Source organism: Mobula hypostoma, chromosome 28 (genome assembly GCF_963921235.1).
Source record: "Mobula hypostoma chromosome 28, sMobHyp1.1, whole genome shotgun sequence".
Classification (NCBI taxonomy): Eukaryota; Metazoa; Chordata; class Chondrichthyes; order Myliobatiformes; family Myliobatidae; genus Mobula; species Mobula hypostoma.
This window is the reverse complement of record NC_086124.1, coordinates 22,081,952-22,103,302: the sequence shown is the minus strand read 5'-3', so window position 1 is coordinate 22,103,302 and position 21,351 is coordinate 22,081,952. Positions and strand designations below refer to the sequence as shown.

The following is a 21,351-nucleotide window of genomic DNA, read 5'->3' as shown; positions in this document are numbered from 1 at the left end:
CAAAGATGTTTGCAAGAGAGACATGAAGTCACTGAAAATGAACGTCGAGACGTGGGAGGACATCACAAGCGATCGCTCTCACGGCGGCTGGAACTACGCAGGGGTCTAAGAAGAGAAGAAGAAAAGCTGAGGATTGCTGCTGAAGAAAAGCGCACTCGTCGGAAAAACAGCGCCAAGACAACACTGGAGGACAGCACCTTCAAGTGCAGTCGCTGCAGCTGAGACTGTCACTCCCGTGTGGGCCTCTACAGCCACAACAGTCGCTGCTCTAACACAGACTGAAGCTGGACTTTCCAGGCGCAGATCCATGGTCTCATGAGACTAACGGGTACCACCACCATGGTGTAGACAGCCGGCCTCTTACTGTGCCACCTCCCTCTCACTTTAAGTGCAAGCCGTCCAGAGTTAGACATTAAAAAAGTCTAATATAAATGTCAAGTATTAGAGGGCATGCATTTAAGGCGGGAGGGGGTGGAAGTTGAAAGGAGATATCGGGGCAAGTATTTTTACACAGAGGTGGGTGCCTGGAATGAGTTGCCATGGTGGTGGTGGACACAGATATGACAGGGGTGCTTAGGAGTTTTGTAGACAGACACATGGATGCTCAGGGAATGACATTGTGTAGACAGAAGGGATTAATTTAGCTGGCAATTGATTACTAGATTAGTTTGGCACAAACATAATGGGCCGAAGGGCCTGTTCCTGTGCTGTGCTGTCCTACGTTCAATGTGCCGCAGAGGGTGAGATGAGAGGGGTTGATTAAGGCGATCCCAGGCTGCCAGTCTCAGTAACCTTTGAACTTAGTAGTTTGTGGAGATTCGGTATGATACCTGAAACTTTGACAAACTTCATTTGACGTGTAGTGGAGAGTATATTGTCCGGCTGCATCACACCCGTAAACGGAAAATCCGACAAAAAGTAGTGGACATGGCCCAGCTCATCACGAGTAAAGTCCTCCCCGCCACTGGGCACATCTTTACGGAACGCTGTCGCAGGAAAGCAGCATCTGTCATCGGAGACCCTCACCACCCAGGTCATGCTCTCTTCTCACTGCTGCCATCAGGAAGAAGGTGCAGGAGCCTCAGGTTCAGGAACAGATATTACCCCTCAACCATCAGACCCTTGAACCAAAGGGGTCAACTTCACTTGCCGCATCACTGAATTGTTCCCACAACCTATGGACTCACTTTCAAGGACTCTTCATCTCATGTTCTCGATATTTATTGCTATTTTTTTCTTTTTGTATTTGCAGTTTGTTGTCTTTTGCACACTGGTCGAACACTCGAGTTGCTGTGGTCTTTCATTGATTCTAAATAAATAAATAATAAGGCATCCGTTAGTCTTGCGAGACCATGGATCTGCGCCTGGAAAGTCTTCACTCTCCAGGGTGCAGGCCTGGGCAAGGTTGTATGGAAGACCGGCAGTTGCCCATGCTGCAAGTCTCCCCTCTCCACGACACCAATGTTGTCCAAAGGAAGGGCATTAGGACCCATACAGCTTGGCACCGGTGTCGTCGCAGGGCAATGTGTGATTAAGTGCCTTGCTCAAGGACACAACACGTTCCCTCGGCTGAGGCTCGAACTCACAACCTTCAGGTCGCTAGTCCAATGCCTTAACCACTTGGCCACATGCCCACACTCATTGATTCTATTGTGATTATTACTCTATTATTGAGTATGCACACAGGAAAATGAACCTCAGGGTTGTATATGGTGACATTTATGTACTTTGATAATAAATTTACTTTGAACTCTTGAACTTTCATTCCTCCCCTCCAGAGCCTGAAGAGGTCAGTACTGACTGGCGAGGGTGCCGAGCTCAGCACCAAGGCAGGCAAGCTAAGGGAGAATGCCAAGAAGAACCGTTACAAGGACATCTTGCCATGTACGGTCAGCCCCGGGCGCCCAGCGGGCAGGGTGGGGGAGGGATGAGAGGGAGACGACGTGAACGGAAAGTGTGCTGCTTCCAGAAGCCAGAAAGGAAGAGACACAGCTTTCGGGAAACAGAAGGAGGGGGGCAGTCAGCTTTTGGGAAATAGAATTGGGGTGGACCAGGAAATGGAAGGTGGAGTCAGAGGACAACACAGCATGCACACAGGCACTTGGATCAGCGGTCCCCAACCACCGGGCCGCAAAGCATGTGCTACCAGGCCATGAGGAAACGATATGAGTCAGCTGCACCTTTCCTTATTCCCTGTCACGCACTGTTGAACTTGAACATAGGGTTGCCAACTGTCCCGTATTTGCCAGGACATCCCGTATATTGGGCTAAATTGGTTTGTCCCATACGGGACCACCCTTGTCCCGTATTTCCCCCGCTAAGGTAGAGCGTTCCTATGAAACCGTTCGTGCTGAAATGGCGTGAAGCGAAGAAGCAATTACCATTAATTTATATGGGAAAAATTTTTGAGCATTCCCAGACCCAAAAAATAACCTAACAAATCATACCAAATAACACATAAAACCGAAAATAAATAACACTAACATATAGTAGAAGCAGGAATGATATAATAAATACACCGCCTATATAAAGTAGAGATAAAGTTATGTACAGTATGGTCGGGAAGAGGAAGGCAAAAAATTTGGCACATACGCGCATGCGCACACAGGTGCCCGCGCAAGGTTTCATGGTCATGGTAGTCTTTCCTGGGGTAAAGTGTCCCAGGATTTGACTGCTACTTTTGTCCCTTATTTAGGAGTGAGAAAGTTGGCAACCCTAACTGTAAAAGACATGTTCAGGTGAGCTTAACCCTATTTCAACACCCCCCCGCCCCCCGGGTCGGCCGGTCCGCAAGGATATTGTCAATATTAAACCGGTCCGCAGTGCAAAAAGGCTGGGGACCCCTGACTTAGATCAACCAGTCAATGCTGAGCCAGCTAGTCCCAACTTCCTGCGTTTGGCCCGTACCCCTCCACGTACCTATCCGAGTACCTGCCTCAGCCACTTCCTCTGGCAGCTCGTTCCACTCACTCACCTCCCTCCGGGTGAAAAAGTTGCCCCTCAGGTCGCCTTTCCCCTCTCACCATAAATCTATTCCTCTGTCGGTTGGGTCTTGGGTGATTTCGCAAATCCTGCGGGGTGGCGCAGTAGCGTAGTGGTTGGCATGACGCTTTACAGTACAGACGTCCCGAGTTCAATTCCCACCGCTGCCTCGAGTCTGTACATCCTCCACAAGACCGCTTGGGTTTCCTCCGGGTGCTCCGGTTTCCTCCCACAGCCCAAAGAGTAGTTTGCTGGGTTAATTAGTCATTGTAGATTGCCCCGTGATTAGGCTGGGGTTAAGTGGGTGGTTTGCTGGGCGGTGCGGCTCGTTGGGCCGGAAGGGGCTGCTCTGTGCTGTAGCTCTCGGGCTGATCCTCTCGGCTGCCAGGACCCCACTCGCCCCTGGGGCTGGACACTGCTGAACCAAAGCTCAATGCAGACCAACACCCAGCAGCTCCCGGACCAGGACCCAATGGTAGAAGTTCCCCAGAGGTGGGGTGGATCAGGGGGTGTGTGCCAACCTCTCTGTCTAAAATATCCAGCCAGAGAAGAGGCTACGCAGCATCCACGTCAAGACCACTCTACCGAAAAAGTTACGATCCCCAAGCCATCACACTGATCAACAAAGCTGAAAGTAAATTTTATTATCAGAGTGCATACATGTCACCACATACAACCCTGAGATTCATTTTCCTGTGGTCATACTCAGCAAATCTACAGAATAGTAACTGTAACAGGATCAATGAAAGATCAACCAATGTGCACATGCAAATAAATAACGAGAATATGAGCTAATGAGATAAAGAATCCTTAAAGTGAGATCATTGGTTGTGGGAACATCTCAATGGATGAGTGTAGTTATCTTATTTTGTTCAAGAGCCTGATGGTTGAGGAGTAATAACTGTTCTTGACCCTGGTGGTGTGGGTCCCGAGGCTCCTGGACCTTCCACCTGAGATAGCAGCAGTGAGAAAAGACAACTCCACCCATTAACCCACCAAATACATAGCAGCCCCTCAACCCCCACGCATTGCCACTGGACGCCTACACACACACACACACACACACGCACACACACACACGCACGCACACGCAGGCACGCACGCACACACACACACACACACACACACACACACACACACACACACACACACACGTAGGTTCATTAGTCATGGGAAATAGTAAGGCTGTAGTCCCAGTGCAGGTCGATGGGAGTAGATAGCTTAAATGGCTCAGCATCGTCTAGATGGACCGAAGGGCCTGTTTCTGTGCTGTACTTTTCTATGAGTCGAACGAACTCCACGAGGGGAAGGGAGAGGGAGTAGGGGGGAGGGGAAGGGGAGAGGGAGGAGGGAGGGAGTAGGGGGGAGGGGGAGAGAGGAGGGGAAGGACTAGGGGAATGGGGAAGGAGAGGGGAGGGAGGGGGAGGGAGAGGGGAGGGAGAGAGGAAGGGAGTGGGGGAGGAAGAGGGGAAGGGAGAGGGAGGGAGAAGGGGAGGGAAGAGGAGGGAGGTGGAAGGGAGGGAGGGATGGGGAGGGAGAGGGAAGGAGGGAGGAGGAGGAAGGTGGAGGGAGAGGGAATGAGGGAAAGAAGGAGGGAGGGAGGGAGAGGGAATGAGGGACAGAGGTAAGGAGAGATCCCATCTGACCGTGCCTGGGTCTCCCTCTCTCTGCAGACGATCAGACACGGGTGCCCCTGACACTGCTGACAGAGGAGGGATACTCCGACTACATCAACGCCAACTTCATTAGGGTGAGGAGGGAACGCCACGGGAGGGGCGATGACAAAAAAGCACCTCACTTGGGGAGGTCTTCAAAGAGGGAGTGCCGCACTGTGGGAGGGGCAGCGAGAAGATAGCAGCGTGCACCAGGAGGGAGGGGTGGTGAGGAGGGAGCGCCGTGCACCGGGGGGGGGGGGGCCAGTGAGGAGGGAGCACTGTGGGAAGAGAGGTGCAGGATGGACAGTGCCGCGCTGTAGAATGGGTAGCAGTGAAGGGGGAGGTTCGGAACTGGTCCCCATGGAGACTGAGTGTGTCGGTGACTGACTACAGGGGGCGGACGGTCAGACGACCTACATCGCCACACAGGGACCCCTTGGAACCACCGTCATTGACCTATGGAGGATGATATGGGAGTTCCACGTCACCGTGAGTGAAACACAAACATCCCTCTGGCGGTCGATATCTCCCCCTAACCCACTTCAGCGATGGATCTCTGCCCTCACCCACCCGTTGCTCTCTCCTCCCTCCTTGCCGAGTAATATCTCCCATCCAATAAACACCATCTCTCTTCCCCTCCCACACACACTTTATTGACCTTTGCCCTGCAACCTTTTACCAATACATGACACTTTCTTTGGACCACTGAACTTCTCCACATATGTCTAATGCCCCTGCCCTCCCTCAAATGCCCTGTTCCCACGCCCCAATGCCCGGTCTCATCGCCTCGAATCCTACTTCCTTCCCTCTAACCCCACTCCCTACTCTCTAACCCCACCCCCTACTCTCTAACCCCACTCCCTTCCCTCTAACCCCACGCCCCCTTCCTCTAACCCCACTCCCCTCCCTCTAACCCCACTCCACTCCATCAAACCCCACTCCCCTCCATCTAACCCCACTCCCTCCCTCTAACCCCACTCTCCTCCCTTTAACCCCACTCTCCTCCCTTTAACCCCACTCCCTTCCCTCTAACCCCACTCCCTACTCTCTAACCCCACCCCCTACTCTCTAACCCCACTCCCTTCCCTCTAACCCCACGCCCCCTTCCTCTAACCCCACTCCCCTCCCTCTAACCCCACTCCCTACTCTCTAACCCCACCCCCTACTCTCTAACCCCACGCCCCCTTCCTCTAACCCCACTCCCCTCCCTCTAACCCCACTCCCTACTCTCTAACCCCACCCCCTACTCTCTAACCCCACTCCCTTCCCTCTAACCCCACGCCCCCTTCCTCTAACCCCACTCCCCTCCCTCTAACCCCACTCCACTCCATCAAACCCCACTCCCCTCCATCTAACCCCACTCCACTCCATCAAACCCCACTCCCCTCCATCTAACCCCACTCCCTCCCTCTAACCCCACTCCCTACTCTCTAACCCCACTCCCTTCCCTCTAACCCCACGCCCCCTTCCTCTAACCCCACTCCCCTCCATCTAACCCCACTCCCCTCCATCTAACCCCACTCCCTCCCTCTAACCCCACTCTCCTCCCTTTAACCCCACTCCCTTCCCTCTAACCCCACTCCCCTCCATCTAACCCCACTCCCCTCCATCTAACCCCACTCCCTCCCTCTAACCCCACTCCCTTCCCTCTAACCCCACGCCCCTCCATCTAACCCCACTCCCCTCCATCTAACCCCACTCCCTCCCTCTAACCCCACTCTCCTCCCTTTAACCCCACTCCCTTCCCTCTAACCCCACTCCCCTCCATCTAACCCCACTCCCCTCCATCTAACCCCACTCCCTTCCCTCTAACCCCACTCCCCTCCATCTAACCCCACGCCCCTCCATCTAACCCCACTCCCTCCCTCTAACCCCACTCCCCTCCATCTAACCCCACTCCCTTCCCTCTAACCCCACTCCCCTCCATCTAACCCCACTCCCCTCCATCTAACCCCACTCCCTACTCTCTAACCCCACTCTCCTCCCTTTAACCCCACTCCCTTCCCTCTAACCCCACGCCCCTCCATCTAACCCCACTCCCTCCCTCTAACCCCACTCTCCTCCCTTTAACCCCACTCCCTTCCCTCTAACCCCACTCCCCTCCATCTAACCCCACTCCCCTCCATCTAACCCCACTCCCCTCCCTCTAACCCCACTCCCTACTCTCTAACCCCCCCCCTACTCTCTAACCCCACTCCCCTCCCTCTAACCCCACGCCCCCTTCCTCTAACCCCACTCCCCTCCCTCTAACCCCACTCCACTCCATCAAACCCCACTCCCCTCCATCTAACCCCACTCCCTCCCTCTAACCCCACTCTCCTCCCTTTAACCCCACTCCCTTCCCTCTAACCCCACTCCCCTCCCTCTAACCCCACTCCCTACTCTCTAACCCCACCCCCTACTCTCTAACCCCACTCCCCTCCCTCTAACCCCACTCCCCTCCATCAAACCCCACTCCCTCCATCTAACCCCACTCCCCTCCCTCTAACCCCACTCCCCTCCATCAAACCCCACTCCCCTCCATCAAACCTCACTCCCCTCCATCTAACCCCATTCCCTTCCCTCTAACCCTTCCCTCTGACCCTACTCCCTTCTCTCTTTTTTTTCAATACTTTATTTTCAAAATTTTCAAAACATAATAAAATCAACAAGAACGTATAAGCTCAGAAATGTGTAAAAATAAAAAAAGCAAGAAAAAAAGGGGACATAACATTAGAGGGATGCCTGTTGTACAGAGTGCTCAAAAATGCTAACCATTAAGTCTCGAATGAGGGCCATGAGAGATTAGCTGGGGGGAAATTGCTCATCTGCCCCCGGCCTCATCTAGGTAGGCAAGAAATGGATCCCAGATAGATGAAAATTTTATAATTGAATTGGTTCTCAAGAACCTGAGTCTCTCCATCTGTATGACTGAGATCATGTCAGCCATCCACCTCTGGAAGGAAGGGAGAGAGGGTGATTTCCGTTCCCTCAAGATAATTCTTTTAGCGACAGTCATCCCCAGCATCAGAGACTGTTGTATGGCTGTAGGGAAGCATAGAGTGGATTGCAAACAGCCAAAGATGGTGAGACCAGCTTCCAATGGGAAGGATTCTTATAGGCCTTTGAGTTCCAGTCAAATAGTTTGGACCAAAATCCAGTCAGTGAAGGGTGAAATCAAAAGGTGTGTGACAACGTGCCCTCCGTCCCTCGACATCACACATTGGCGAGACAGAAGGGTAAATCCTGTGCGACCTGAGTTTAGAATAGTGGAGACGGTGGACAACTTTAAACTGGATCAGTTGGTGTCTGCTGTTAACAGAGCAAGCCTGTATCATAAACAAACTCTTGTCCCAGGCAGCTTCAGATAGTTCAATGCCCAATTCCTCTCTCCAGGACTCCCTGATCTTCACAGTACAGGCTATAGTAGAACCATCAAACAAATGTACAAACTTAGAAATGACACCCTAACACACTGTCCCGTCCCTCCAACCCCACTCCCCTCAATCCAACCCTACTCCCCTCCCTCAAACCCCACTCCCCTCCCTCCAACCCCACTCCCCTCAATCCAACCATACTCCCCTCTCTCTAACCCCACACCCCTCTCTCTAGCCCCACTCCCTTCCCTCTAACCCACCCCCACTAACAACCTGCCCCCTCCCTCTAACCCCACTCCCCTCCTTCTAACCCCACCGCCATCTCTCAAACACCCTGTCTCCTCCCACTAACCCCACTCACCTCTGTCTAGCCCCACCCCCTCTCTCTAACCCCACCCCCTTCTCTCTAACGCCCTGTCCCCTCCCTCTAACACAGCCTTCCCCCCCAACACAATGCCCCTCTCCCCCAAAAGCCTCTTTTCTCTAATGCCCCTTCTCTCCCATCCTCTCTCTGACCCGGGATTCAAAAGTCATGGGGCAGGGGGCCGAGAGGGGGACGGTGCTGACTGGCTGGTCCTTGTGTTTCAGATCATTGTCATGGCGTGCAGGGAAGTGGAAATGGGCAAGGTAGGTTGGGGGAAGGAATGAGGGGCAGGTTGTGTTGTCTTAGCTCTGCGTTTATCTCTGAGTGATGGAACAGTGTGGAAGGAACTTCACTCTGTGTCTGACCCCAGGAGTGTGTGATGGGATGGTGTGGAGGGAGCTTCAATCTGTGTCTGACTCCGGGAGTGTGTGATGGGATGGTGTGGAGGGAGCTTCACTCTGTGTCTGACCCCGGGAGTGTGTGATGGGACGGTGTGGAGGGAGTTTCACTCTGTGTCTGACCCCGGGTAGTTTCTACCTTCCCAATTTCAGCTTTTCCCCCCTTTCTCTTTGCTTATCCCTCTCACAATCTCTCCGTTCCTTGCAGAGAAAATGTGAACGTTACTGGGCAACGGATCAGGAACCCGTGACCTTTGGTCCTTTCATCATCACTAATGTGAGTCTTGGGCACAGAATTGGAGAATGTGGAGGGGGTTGTTTTTCCATCTCCCGCTCTCCCCCTCTTCCTTCCCCATCTCTCTACCCCTTCCCCTTCCCCTCCTCTCCTTCCCCCTCTTCCTTCCCCATCTCTCTACCCCTTCCCCTTCCCCTCCTCTCCTTCCTTCTCTCTTTCTTTACCAGTGCATTTCTCTCTCCCTTTTCCCTCTCTCTCCCTTCCATCTCTCTTTCTCTCTCTTCCTCCCTTTCTCCCAACATCCCTCTATCCATATGTCCCTCCCACTCCCTCTCACCAGCTCTTCCTCCCTCACTCTCTTAACCTGTTTACCTCTCCTTTTAGCCAGTTATCTCTCCCCCCTTTCTCTCTGTTTCACTCTCTCATACATTCTGTCTTACCTTTCTCCCTCCCCCTCCCACGATCTCTTTATCCTTTGTTCCCTCCCTCCCACCTCCGCTCTCCTTGCCTCTGGTCGTCCTGCATTAACCTATCGCTGGGTCTCGCTCTGCCTGCAGGTGGGAGAGGAGCCTCTGGGCAATGAGATGAACGTCCGTACCCTGTCTGTCAGCCTGCTTGGGGTGAGTCAACAGTTCAAACATTACTTAAATAAACTTTCTGCAAGAAATGCTGGTAATCCAGAGGACACACACAAAATGCTGGAGGAATTCAGCAGGTCAGACAGCATCTACGGAGGGGACGAAACAGTGGACGCTTCAGTCTGAGTCCTAACCAAATCCGCACTAATCCTAACCTTACTATTAAACCCGCCGATAAGGGGGTGCTGTTGTAGTCTGGCGTACTGACCTCTACTTTGCCGAGGCACAGCGACAACTCGCAGATACCACCTCTTATTTACCCCTCGATCGTGACCCCACTAAGGAGCACCAGGCCATTGTCTCCCACACCATCACCGATTTTATCCGCTCAGGGGATCCACTGCTACCAACTTTATACTTTCCACACCTCGCACTTCCCGTTTCTACCTCCTACCCGAGATCCACAAACCTGCCTGTCCTGGCAGACCTATTGTCTCAGCTTGCTCCTGCCCCACCGAATTTGTTTCTGCATACCTCGACACGGTTTTATTCCCCCTTGTTCAATCCCTTACGACCTATGTTCGTGACACTTCTCACGCTCTTAAACTTTTCGATGATTCTAAGTTTCCTGGGCCCCACCGCTTTATTTTCACCATGGATGTCCAGTCCTTATATACTTCCATCCCCCATCAGGAAGGTCGCAAAGCTCTATACTTCTTTTTGGATTCCAGACCTAACCAGTTCCCCTCTACCACCACTCTGCTCCGTCTAGCGGAATTAGTTCTTACTCTTAATAATTTCTCTTTTGGCTTCTCCCACTTCCTCCAAACTAAAGGTGTAGCTATGGGCACCTGTATGGGTCCTAGCTATGCCTGCCTTTTTGTTGGCTTTGTGGAACAATCTATGTTCCAAACCTATTCTGGTATCTGTCCCCCACTTTTCCTTCGCTACATCGATGACTGCATTGGCGCTGCTTCCTGCACGCATGCTGAGCTCGTTGACTTCATTAACTTTGCCTCCAACTTTCACCCTGGCCTCCAGTTTACCTGGTGCATTTCGGACACCTCCCTCCCCTTTCGAGATCTTTCTGTCTCTATCTCTGGAGACAGCTTATCTACTGATGTCTACTATAAGCCTACTGACTCTCACAGCTATCTGGACGATTCCTCTTCTCACCCTGTCTCTTGCAAAAATGCCATCCCCTTCTCGCAATTCCTCCGTCTCCGCCGCATCTGCTCTCGGGATGAGGCTTTTCATTCCAGAACGAGGGAGATGTCCCCCTTTTTTAGAGAAAGGGGCTTCCCTTCCTCCCCCATTTCACGCACATCTGCTCTCACTCCATCCTCCCGCCACCCCACTAGGAATAGGGTTCCCCTGGTCCTCACCTACCACCCCACCAGCCTCCAACATATTATTCTCCGTAACTTCCACCACCTCCAACGGGATCCCACCACTAAGCACATCTTTCCCTCCCCCCCACTCTCTGTTTTCCGCAGGGATTGCTCCCTACGTGACTCCCTTGTCCATTTGTCCCCCCCATCCCTCCCCACTGATCTCCCTTCTGGCACTTACCCTTGTAAGCGGAACAAGTGCTACACATGCCCTTACACTTCCTCCCTTACCACCATTCAGGGCCCCAGACAGTCCTTCCAGGTGAGGTGACACTTCACCTGTGAGTCAGCTGGGGTGATATACTGCGTCCGGTGCTCCCAATGCATCCTTCTATATATTGGCGAGACCATTTCGCTGAACACCTACGCTCTGTCCGCCAGAGAAAGCAGGATCTCCCAGTGGCCACACATTTTAATTCCATGTCCCATTCCCATTCTGATACGTCTATCCACGGCCTCCTCTACTGTAAAGATGAAAAGATGAAGCCACACTCAGGTTGGAGGAAGAACACCTTATGTTCTGTCTGGGTAGCCTCCAACCTGATGGCATGAACATTGACTTCTCAAACTTCCGCTAATGCCCCACCTCCCCTTCAAACGCCATCGTTATTTATTTATATACACACATTCTTTTTCTCTCTCTCCTTTTTCTCCCTCTGTCCCTCTGACTACACCCCTTGCCCATCCTCTGGGTTCCCCCTGCCACTTTTCTTTCTCCCTGGGCCTCCTGTCCCATGATCCTCTCATATCCCTTTTGCCAATCACCTGTCCAGCCCTTGGCTCCATCCCTCCCCCTCCTGTCTTCTCCTATCATTTCGGATCTCCCCCTCCCACTTTCAAATCTCTTACTAGCTCTTCCTTCAGTTAGTCCTGACGAAGGGTCTCGGCCCGAAACGTCGACTGTACCTCTTCCTCGAGACGCTGCCTGGCCTGCTGCGTTCACCAGCAACTTTGATGTGTGTTGTCTCAGTCTGAAGCGTTGATTGTTTGTTCCTTTCTATAGATGCTGCTTGACCTGAGTACTTTCAGAATTTCAAATGTTCAAAAGTTCAATTTAATGTTAGAGAAATGTCTACAATATAGATCCTGAAATACTTTTTCTTCGCAAACATCCATGAAAACAGAGGAGTGCTCCAAAGAATGAACGACAGTTAAACGTGAGAACCCCAAACTCCCCCCCAGTTCCCCCCTCCCGCGCGTAAGCGGCAGCAAGCAACAACCCCCCCGCCACCAGCAAAAAAGAGGCGCATCGGTACCGTCACCGAGCCCAAGCGTGTGCTAAGCAATAGCAGAGACTCAGACCAGGGTTACCCCAAGGGCTTCGTATTTCATCCGACATTTGAGAAACCACAGGTTCTCTCTCCCTAATAAGGAAGAGGGAGGTGTCCCCCATTTTCACAGCAAGCGGGAGGCATAACAACCACCTGTTGGTTTACGATGTTAAAAGTCCGTTTATTCGCTTTTTTCGAGCTCCGTGTCCGAAGGTCGCAAAGGCCTCGGGGTCCTCGAGCCCACAGCGAAAGATTTTCCGGCCTCCCCGACGACACACGGGTCTCCTGACGTGACACCGACCCCCGATCCGCCCGTCTCCAGAGCCCCGAGATCTTAGGCTTCGGAACGCGAGAGAGACTGTCAGGGCAAACCCTTGGCATGTCGAATAGCGGCCGGTTTTGAAACCCCGAGAACGGGTCCCATTCCCGCAAAGAACCAAAGCCTGCATTTTTCTGTGCCTCCTGTGCCTCCTGCATGATGGCGGTGGTGAAGAAACTGTTGTGGGACCATGAGATGTGGGACTTCAGACTCCCGCACCTCCTGCCTGATGGAGCTGGGGAGAAAAGCTCTCGCTATCATTGGACTTGGAGGTCTTCAGACTCCTGCATCTCATGCCCAATGGTAGCATCAAGAAATGAGCAGTCCCAGATGGTTGGGGTCCCTGACAATGGATGTCACTTTCCTAAGATGTTCCTGCAGATGTCCCATGATGGTGGGGTGATCTGTACGCGAGACGGGACTGGCTGCTTCCCACCGTTTTCTGGAGCCTCTCGTGACCCTGTACTCTGGAGTTCCCACACTGGGCTGTGATGCAGCCAGTCAGGACGGTCTCCAAGGTACGCCAGTTGAAGTCTGTCGGAGTCTTCAATGACACACGAATCTCTCTAAACTTCTGAGAAAATAGAGCAGCTGTTCGTGCTTTCTTTGTGGTTGCGTATTTGTTGGGTAGATTCTCCAGGATGGCTGTACTCAGAGCATTGAGGTAGAACAAGGTAAAACGATAACAGAATGGACAATAAAGTGTAACAGCTGCAGAGAAGGTGCTGTGCAGGTGGACAATAAGGTGCAGGGACCACAACAAGGTAGACTATGAGGCCAGGAATCCACCTTATCGTACAAGAGGTCTGTTCAAGAACTCTGATAACACTGGGATGTGCTTTCAGGAGTTTGTATTTTCTGCCTGATGGGAGAGGGGAGAGGGGAAAGGGGAGAAGGGAGGATGCCTGTGGTGGGTAGGGGATCTTTGATTCAGCAGCTTTACTGAAGTGTAAACAGAGTCCACGGAGGGGGGGGGCTGGTTTCCGCTTGCGTCCACAACTCTCTGCGGTTCCTTACGGCCACAGGCAAGAGCAGCTGCCGTACTGACCCGTGATGTGTCCAGACAAGATGCTCTCTACGGTTCGTTCACTGTGTGCCACGTTGTACGACGTGGGCGACCACGGTGAATCCACGACCACGATAGTTCTTGGCAAATCTTTCGACAGAAGCAGCTTGCCACGGCCTTCTTCAGCGACTGTCAGCCTGGCGTCAGTGGCTGCCCAGGACGTGATATGCACCCAGAAGGATTCAGGAAACTACAGCTTTGTCGTCTGGTGTTGTTGGTTGTGTCCATGGCTAACCCCTTGGCCCCGATCCCATGGATGCGTCGGTTGGAAAATTGGATCAACTTTCATATGTTTGTTAATAGTCTTCCATTGAGAACCAAGCTTCTAAGAATTCCCTTGAATTCTCGCTTTGTGCGTCTGCCAGGGTGTTTAGGGTTTTTCGGAGACACTTGTGACCTACTTGGGTTCATATACTGCTCCTCTTTTCCTTGCAGGAGACCAGGACGGTGGTGCAATTCCAGTACCTGGCCTGGCCCGACCATGGCATTCCAGATGACGTGCACGGGCTCCTGCAGATGATTGAGCTGATTCACCAGCAGAGGGACGAGGCACCGGGTCCCATCTGCGTGCACTGCAGGTAGGAAGTGAGCGAGGGAGGGAGTGGCGGGAGTGGGGGGGGGGTTATCCTACCCCTTCCCAGAAGTGGACCGTACCCACCTGCAGGGTCACGGGACATCGACCAAACTGCACCTCAGTAGCTGAAAAAGTTCCCCATGCAAGGCTCGTTCAGAAACTAATGAGGCATGGGATCCAAGGAGACCTTGCTTTGTGGATCCAGAACTGGCTTGCCCACAGAAGGCAAAGAGTGGCTGTAGATGGTTCAGATTCTGCATGGAGGACGGTGACCAGTGGTGTGCCTCAGGGATCTGTTCTGGGACCCCTTCTCTTTGTGATTTTTATAAATGACCTGGATGAAGAAGTAGAAGGGTGGGTTAGTAAATTTGCTGATGACACAAAAGTTGGGGGTGTTGGGGATAGTGTGGAGGGTTGTCAGAGGTTACAGCGGGACACCGATAGGATGCAGAACTGGCATTGATAGGCTGAGAAGTGGCAGATGGACTTCAACCTAGGTAAGTGTGAAGTGGTTCCTTTTGGTTGGTCAAATTTGAAGACAGAATATAATATTAATGGTAAGACTCTTGGCAATGTGGAGGATCAGAGGGATCTTGAGGTCTGTGTCTATAGGGCACTCAAAGCTGCTGCGCAGGTTGACAGTGTTGTTAAGAAGGTGTAAGGTGTGTTGGCCTTCGTCAACCGTGGGATTGAGTTCAAGAGCCGTGAGGTAATGTTACATCTATATAGGACCCTGGTCAGACCTCACTTGGAGTACTGTGTTCAGTTCTGGTCACCTCACTACAGGAAGGATGTGGATACTATAGAGAGAGTGCAGAGGATTTACAAGGATGTTGCCCGGATTGGAGAGCGTACCTTATGAGAATAGGTTGAGTGAACTTGGTCTTTTCTCCTTGGAGCGACGGAGGATGAGAGGTGACCTTATAGAGGTGCATAAGATGATGAGAGGTATTGATCATGTGGATAGTCAGAAGCTTTTCCCCAGGGCTGAAATGGCTAACATGAGGGGGCAAAGTTTTAAGGTACAAGGGGGATGTTGGGGTAAGTTTTTCACACGGAGTCGGGGTGCGTGGAATGCACTGCCGGTGGTGACAGTAGAGGGGAATACAATAGAGTCTTTTAAGAGTACATGGAGTTTAGAAGAACAGAAATTCCCTACCACATAGTCCTCTATGCTGTAGATTTCTATGATTTCATGAGTGCCAGCGAGGCTGCATTCACCGTCCCGTCAGATTGTGGACCAACGTTATGAACCTGGGGTTCATACAGATGGGGAGGGCAGTAGGGGAGGGAGGGGGGTTTCACTGAGGGATGTAGGGGAGGGAAAGGGTCACTAAGACAGGGAGGGGTGTAGGGGAGGGAAAGAGTCACTGAGTCAGGGATGGGTGTAGGGGAGAGAGGGGTCACAGAGATGGGGAGGGGTGTAGGGTTTCACTGAGACAGGGAGGGGTGTAGGGGAGGGAGGAGGGTTTCACTGAGACAGGGAGGGGTGTAGGGGAGGGAGGAGGGTTTCACTGAGACAGGGAGGGGTCACAGAGACAGGGAGGGGTGTGGGGAGGGTGTGTGCTTAAAGCTGTTCTTTGCCCTGAGTGTGTGTGTTTGTATCTCAGTGCAGGCTGTGGGCGGACGGGAGTGATCTGCACCGTGGATTACGTCCGCGACCTGTTGCTCAACCAGGTGATTCATCGCTTCCGGAAAGCTGTCCTAACACCGAACTCGGTCCCCTTTCCTGTCCATTCCGTCCCCATCCCCCACCCCCCCGGTCCGTTGTTCCCACCGCCTCTGGCAGGACGGGTCCCCGTGGTGTCTCTGCAGGGTCGTCTACAACCAAACCACGTGAACACAGGACCAGCACAGGAGCAGGCCGTTCGGCCCACCGGGTCTGTGCTGAGCACCGGGCCGAATTGAACTAAACCACCTCTGCCTGCCTCCAGCCCCGACACATTCACCAGTCTGCCGAAGAGCCTCTTCATATCCGCCTCTCCCACCTCCCTGGCACCAGATTCCAGGCACCCACCTCCCTGAGCAAAGTAAAAACTTGCCCTTCACACCTCCTTCGAATTCCTCAACACATGCTGTCTGCCAGTGAACGTTTCCATCCTGCGGACTGATTCTGAATGTCTGCCCCATCTAAGCCTCTCATAATCTTTTATACCTCTATCAGGGCTCCCCCAGGTCTCTGCCGCTCTGGAGAAAATAACCCAAGTTTCCTTAAAACAATCCAATTGCCCTTACAGCTCACACCCTCTGGTCCTGGTCAACCCCTTCTGTACCCTCTCCAAATCCCCCACATCCTTTCTGTAAAGGGGGCAACCACAATCGAACACAAGACCCCAAGTGCGGCCTAGCCAGAGTTTTAAGCAGCTCTCTGGTTCCATCTACCTGTCTCCCTTGGCCTACGGGGCCCTGTCTCGCCCCTCCCACATTGGCACATCCCTAGAGACTGTCGCCAAGTTTTGTCGATGCGCTGCAGAAAGCACATGTCGCGGCTTGGCACGGCAACTGGTCCACCCGAGACCGCGAGAAACCGCAGAGAATTCCCGCTAGCTCGCACCCTCTAATCCAGTGAGCATCCTGGTGAACCCCCATTCTGCACCCTCTCCAAAGGCCCCATTCCTCGTTTCTCACCAGACAAACATCTGATCACCCTGTCGCGCTCGTCGAGGCCCTTAAGGCTGATTTATACTTCTGCGTAGTAGCCTACGCCGTTGTGAGCATTTATACTTGTGCGTTGGTGTGTCTGTGTCGCTCTGCAATTCACCGCCAAAACGCAAGTTGGCGGTGGGGTTTCTATGCCACTGCGTTGAGTTTCTTGGTGTTGAAACTCAACACGAAGAAACTCAAACTTCAAACAATGGCGACTGAAACTGAAGGAGGGTGAATTTTCTGTGTTTGTCCGGCCACTGAGAGACATGGACGAGGAACTGCATTTCAAATATTTCCAGATGTCGGCGGGTAGATTTGACCATTTGGTTCATCGTCTCCAACCATTTATTTCGCATCAGTGTACGCACAGTGACTGGCAATCACCATTCGAGTTTTAGCTTCAGGTGGAAGTCAACAGGCTGTAGCAGCTAGCTACAAACTGGCAACACACATCAAAGTTGCTGGTGAACGCAGCAGGCCAGGCAGCATCTGTACGAAGAGGTACAGTCGACGTCTCGGGCCGAGACCCTTCGTCAGGACAGAACTGACAAACTGGCGTCAAGCACAGGGTCCTCCATAATTTCGAAGGTCTGTAAAGCATTGCAGCCAGAGTTCCTTCCCTGCCCTTCAGTCGCCCAGTGGGAAGCTATTGCAGCGTAGGAGGAAATGCGATGCTACCAAGCGGACCAAACACAAGTTGTTGCGGTCTGCGTCACCGCGACACATAGTTACATTTTTGGGGAGGTGCGCGTCAGGCTACGGCGTAGGGTATGGCGTAGAATACGCAGCTACGCCGTACCTATGGCGTTGATCTGACGCAGAAGTATAAATTGGCCTTTGCACCGTATATGTCTACCTGTACTGCACTTTCTCTGTGCCTGCAGCATGGTACTCTGCGTTCTGTTCAACTACCTCGATATCCCAGCGTGTGGTTCGATCTGTCAGGAAGTCACGTACACAAAACCAGTTCACTGTGTTCTCGGTGCCTGTGACGATCGTTAACCCATGACTGACCGTCCTCAGTCCATTTCCCACCCCGACTCTCAGCCCAGCTGCGGGGCCTCGGCCTGAAACGTCAACGGTTTCCGCTTCCTGTCCCTCAACGGGTCCTGCTCAGGAAGCCAGGGTCTTCCATCAGATTGGTTCATCCGTTGAGTGCCTCTGTCTCTCTCTCTATGTTGCCCTCTCTCCTTCTCCCCTCATTTGCCTCTCTCACCCCCCAATCTCCCCCCTCTTCCCCACCCCACTTCCTTCCACACCTTCTGTCTTTCACCCCCTCTCACCCTCTCCTCCCCACCCCCATTTTCCCCTCCGCCCCTCTCACCATCCCTCGTCTCTCTCCCTCACACACAGCTGGTCAGCGAGGAGTTCACTATTCTGGACATTGTACGCGAGATGAGACGACAGAGACCAGCGGCAGTGCAGACTAAGGTGAGAGATCACAAGGTTATTGGCACCCCAGGGACCTTCAGACCCCAAGACCCCTGTGAACGTCTTTCATCACATTCTGGTTCCCAACCAGCACGGTGATCGCCAACTTACCCAATAAGCCCCGCACCGACCCCAGAGATCTCTGTCCCGTCACACACTCTTGGGGTCATACAGAGAGTGAAACTCCCTCCGCACCGTCCCATCACACACTCTCGGGGTCAGACAGAGAGTGAAGCTCCCTCCACACCGTCCCATCACACACTCCCGGGGTCAGACAGAGAGTGAAGCTCCCTCCACACCGTCCCATCACACACTCCCGGGGTCAGACAGAGAGTGAAGCTCCCTCCACACCGTCCCATCACACACTCCCGGGGTCAGACAGAGAGTGAAGCTCCCTCCACACCGTCCCATCACACACTCCCGGGGTCAGACAGAGAGTGAAGCTCCCTCCACACCGTCCCATCACACACTCCCGGGGTCAGACAGAGAGTGAAGCTCCCTCCACACCGTCCCATCACACACTCCCGGGGTCAGACAGAGAGTGAAGCTCCCTCCACACCGTCCCTCACACACTCTCGGGGACAGACAGAGAGTACAGCTCCCTCCACACCGTCCCATCACAGACTTCCCTGTTCAGACACGGAGTGAAGCTCCCTCCACACCGTCCCATCACAGACTCCCGGGGTCAGACAGAGAGTGAAACTCCCTCCGCACCGTCCCATCACACACTCCCGGGGTCAGACAGAGAGTGAAACTCCCTCCGCACCGTCCCATCACACACTCCCGGGGTCAGACAGAGAGTGAAACTCCCTCCACACCGTCCCATCACATACTCCCGGGGTCAGACAGAGAGTGAAACTCCCTCCGCACCGTCCCATCACACACTCTCGGGGTCAGACACAGAATGAAACTCCCTCCACGCCGTCCCATCACATACTCCCGGGGTCAGACAGAGAGTGAAACTCCCTCCGCACCGTCCCATCACACACTCCCGGGGTCAGACACAGAGTGAAACTCCCTCCACACCGTCCCATCACACACTCCCGGGGTCAGACAGAGAGTGAAACTCCCTCCGCACCGTCCCATCACATACTCCCGGGGTCAGACACAGAGTGAAACTCCCTCCACACCGTCCCATCACACACTCCCGGGGTCAGACAGAGAGTGAAACTCCCTCCGCACCGTCCCATCACACACTCCCGGGGTCAGACAGAGAGTGAAGCTCCCTCCACACCGTCCCATCACACACTCCCGGGGTCAGACAGAGAATGAAACTCCCTCCGCACCGTCCCATCACACACTCCCGGGGTCAGACAGAGAGTGAAACTCCCTCCGCACCGTCCCATCACATACTCCCGGGGTCAGACAGAGAGTGAAACTCCCTCCACACCGTCCCATCACATACTCCCGGGGTCAGACAGAGAGTGAAACTCCCTCCGCACCGTCCCATCACACACTCTCGGGGTCAGACACAGAATGAAACTCCCTCCACGCCGTCCCATCACATACTCCCGGGGTCAGACAGAGAGTGAAACTCCCTCCGCACCGTCCCATCACACACTCCCGGGGTCAGACACAGAGTGAAACTCCCTCCACACCGTCCCATCACACACTCCCGGGGTCAGACAGAGAGTGAAACTCCCTCCGCACCGTCCCATCACATACTCCCGGGGTCAGACACAGAGTGAAACTCCCTCCACACCGTCCCATCACACACTCCCGGGGTCAGACACAGAGTGAAACTCCCTCCGCACCGTCCCATCACACACTCCCGGGGTCAGACAGAGAGTGAAACTCCCTCCGCACCGTCCCATCACACACTCCCGGGGTCAGACAGAGAGTGAAACTCCCTCCGCACCGTCCCATCACACACTCTCGGGGTCAGACACAGAATGAAACTCCCTCCACACCGTCCCATCACACACTCCCGGGGTCAGACACAGAGTGAAACTCCCTCCACACCGTCCCATCACACACTCCCGGGGTCAGACACAGAGTGAAACTCCCTCCGCACCGTCCCATCACACACTCTCGGGGTCAGACACAGAGTGAAACTCCCTCCACACCGTCCCATCACACACTCCCGGGGTCAGACACAGAGTGAAACTCCCTCCACGCCGGCCCATCACACACTCCCGGGGTCAGACACAGAGTGAAGCTCCCTCCACACCATCCCATCACACACTCCCAGGGTCAGACACAGAGTGAAGCTCCCTCCACACCGTCCCATCACACACTCCCGGGGTCAGACACAGAGTGAAACTCCCTCCACGCCGGCCCATCACACACTCCCGGGGTCAGACACAGAGTGAAGCTCCCTCCACACCATCCCATCACACACTCCCAGGGTCAGACACAGAGTGAAGCTCCCTCCACACCATCCCATCACACACTCCCGGGGTCAGACAGAGAGTGAAACTCCCTCCACGCCGTCCCATCACACACTCCCGGGGTCAGACACAGAGTGAAACTCCCTCCACGCCGTCCCATCACACACTCCCGGGGTCAGACAGAGAGTGAAACTCCCTCCACGCCGTCCCATCACACACTCCCGGGGTCAGACAGAGAGTGAAACTCCCTCCACGCCGTCCCATCACACACTACCGGGGTCAGACAGAGAGTGAAGCTCCCTCCACACCGTCCCATCACACACTCCCGGGGTCAGACAGAGAGTGAAACTCCCTCCGCACCGTCCCATCACACACTCCCGGGGTCAGACAGAGAGTGAAACTCCCTCCGCACCGTCCCATCACACACTCCCGGGGTCAGACAGAGAGTGAAACTCCCTCCACACCGTCCCATCACATACTCCCGGGGTCAGACAGAGAGTGAAACTCCCTCCGCACCGTCCCATCACACACTCTCGGGGTCAGACACAGAATGAAACTCCCTCCACGCCGTCCCATCACATACTCCCGGGGTCAGACAGAGAGTGAAACTCCCTCCGCACCGTCCCATCACACACTCCCGGGGTCAGACACAGAGTGAAACTCCCTCCACACCGTCCCATCACACACTCCCGGGGTCAGACAGAGAGTGAAACTCCCTCCGCACCGTCCCATCACATACTCCCGGGGTCAGACAC

At 53.8% G+C, this 21,351-nt stretch overlaps 1 protein-coding gene across 6 annotated transcripts in view; it reads left to right on the top strand.

Moving 5' to 3' along the window:
* Positions 1 to 21,351, top strand: part of ptpn18 (protein tyrosine phosphatase non-receptor type 18) — a 65,143-nt gene that overhangs the window by 24,582 nt on the left and 19,210 nt on the right. For 5 of the 6 annotated variants that reach the window (XR_010016305.1, XM_063035070.1, XM_063035069.1 and 2 more), the window contains exons 2-10: positions 1,779 to 1,884; positions 4,656 to 4,732; positions 5,031 to 5,126; positions 8,582 to 8,620; positions 8,964 to 9,032; positions 9,548 to 9,610; positions 14,051 to 14,193; positions 15,800 to 15,866; positions 18,189 to 18,266. Coding sequence is in view for 5 of the 6 variants with exons in the window: in XM_063035070.1 (XP_062891140.1) it covers positions 1,779 to 1,884; positions 4,656 to 4,732; positions 5,031 to 5,126; positions 8,582 to 8,620; positions 8,964 to 9,032; positions 9,548 to 9,610; positions 14,051 to 14,193; positions 15,800 to 15,866; positions 18,189 to 18,266 (738 nt within the window). In the remaining variant the exon portion in view is untranslated. The remainder of the gene's footprint in view (positions 1 to 1,778; positions 1,885 to 4,655; positions 4,733 to 5,030; positions 5,127 to 8,581; positions 8,621 to 8,963; positions 9,033 to 9,547; positions 9,611 to 14,050; positions 14,194 to 15,799; positions 15,867 to 18,188; positions 18,267 to 21,351) is intronic. The other variant, XM_063035072.1, reaches the window with a different exon arrangement.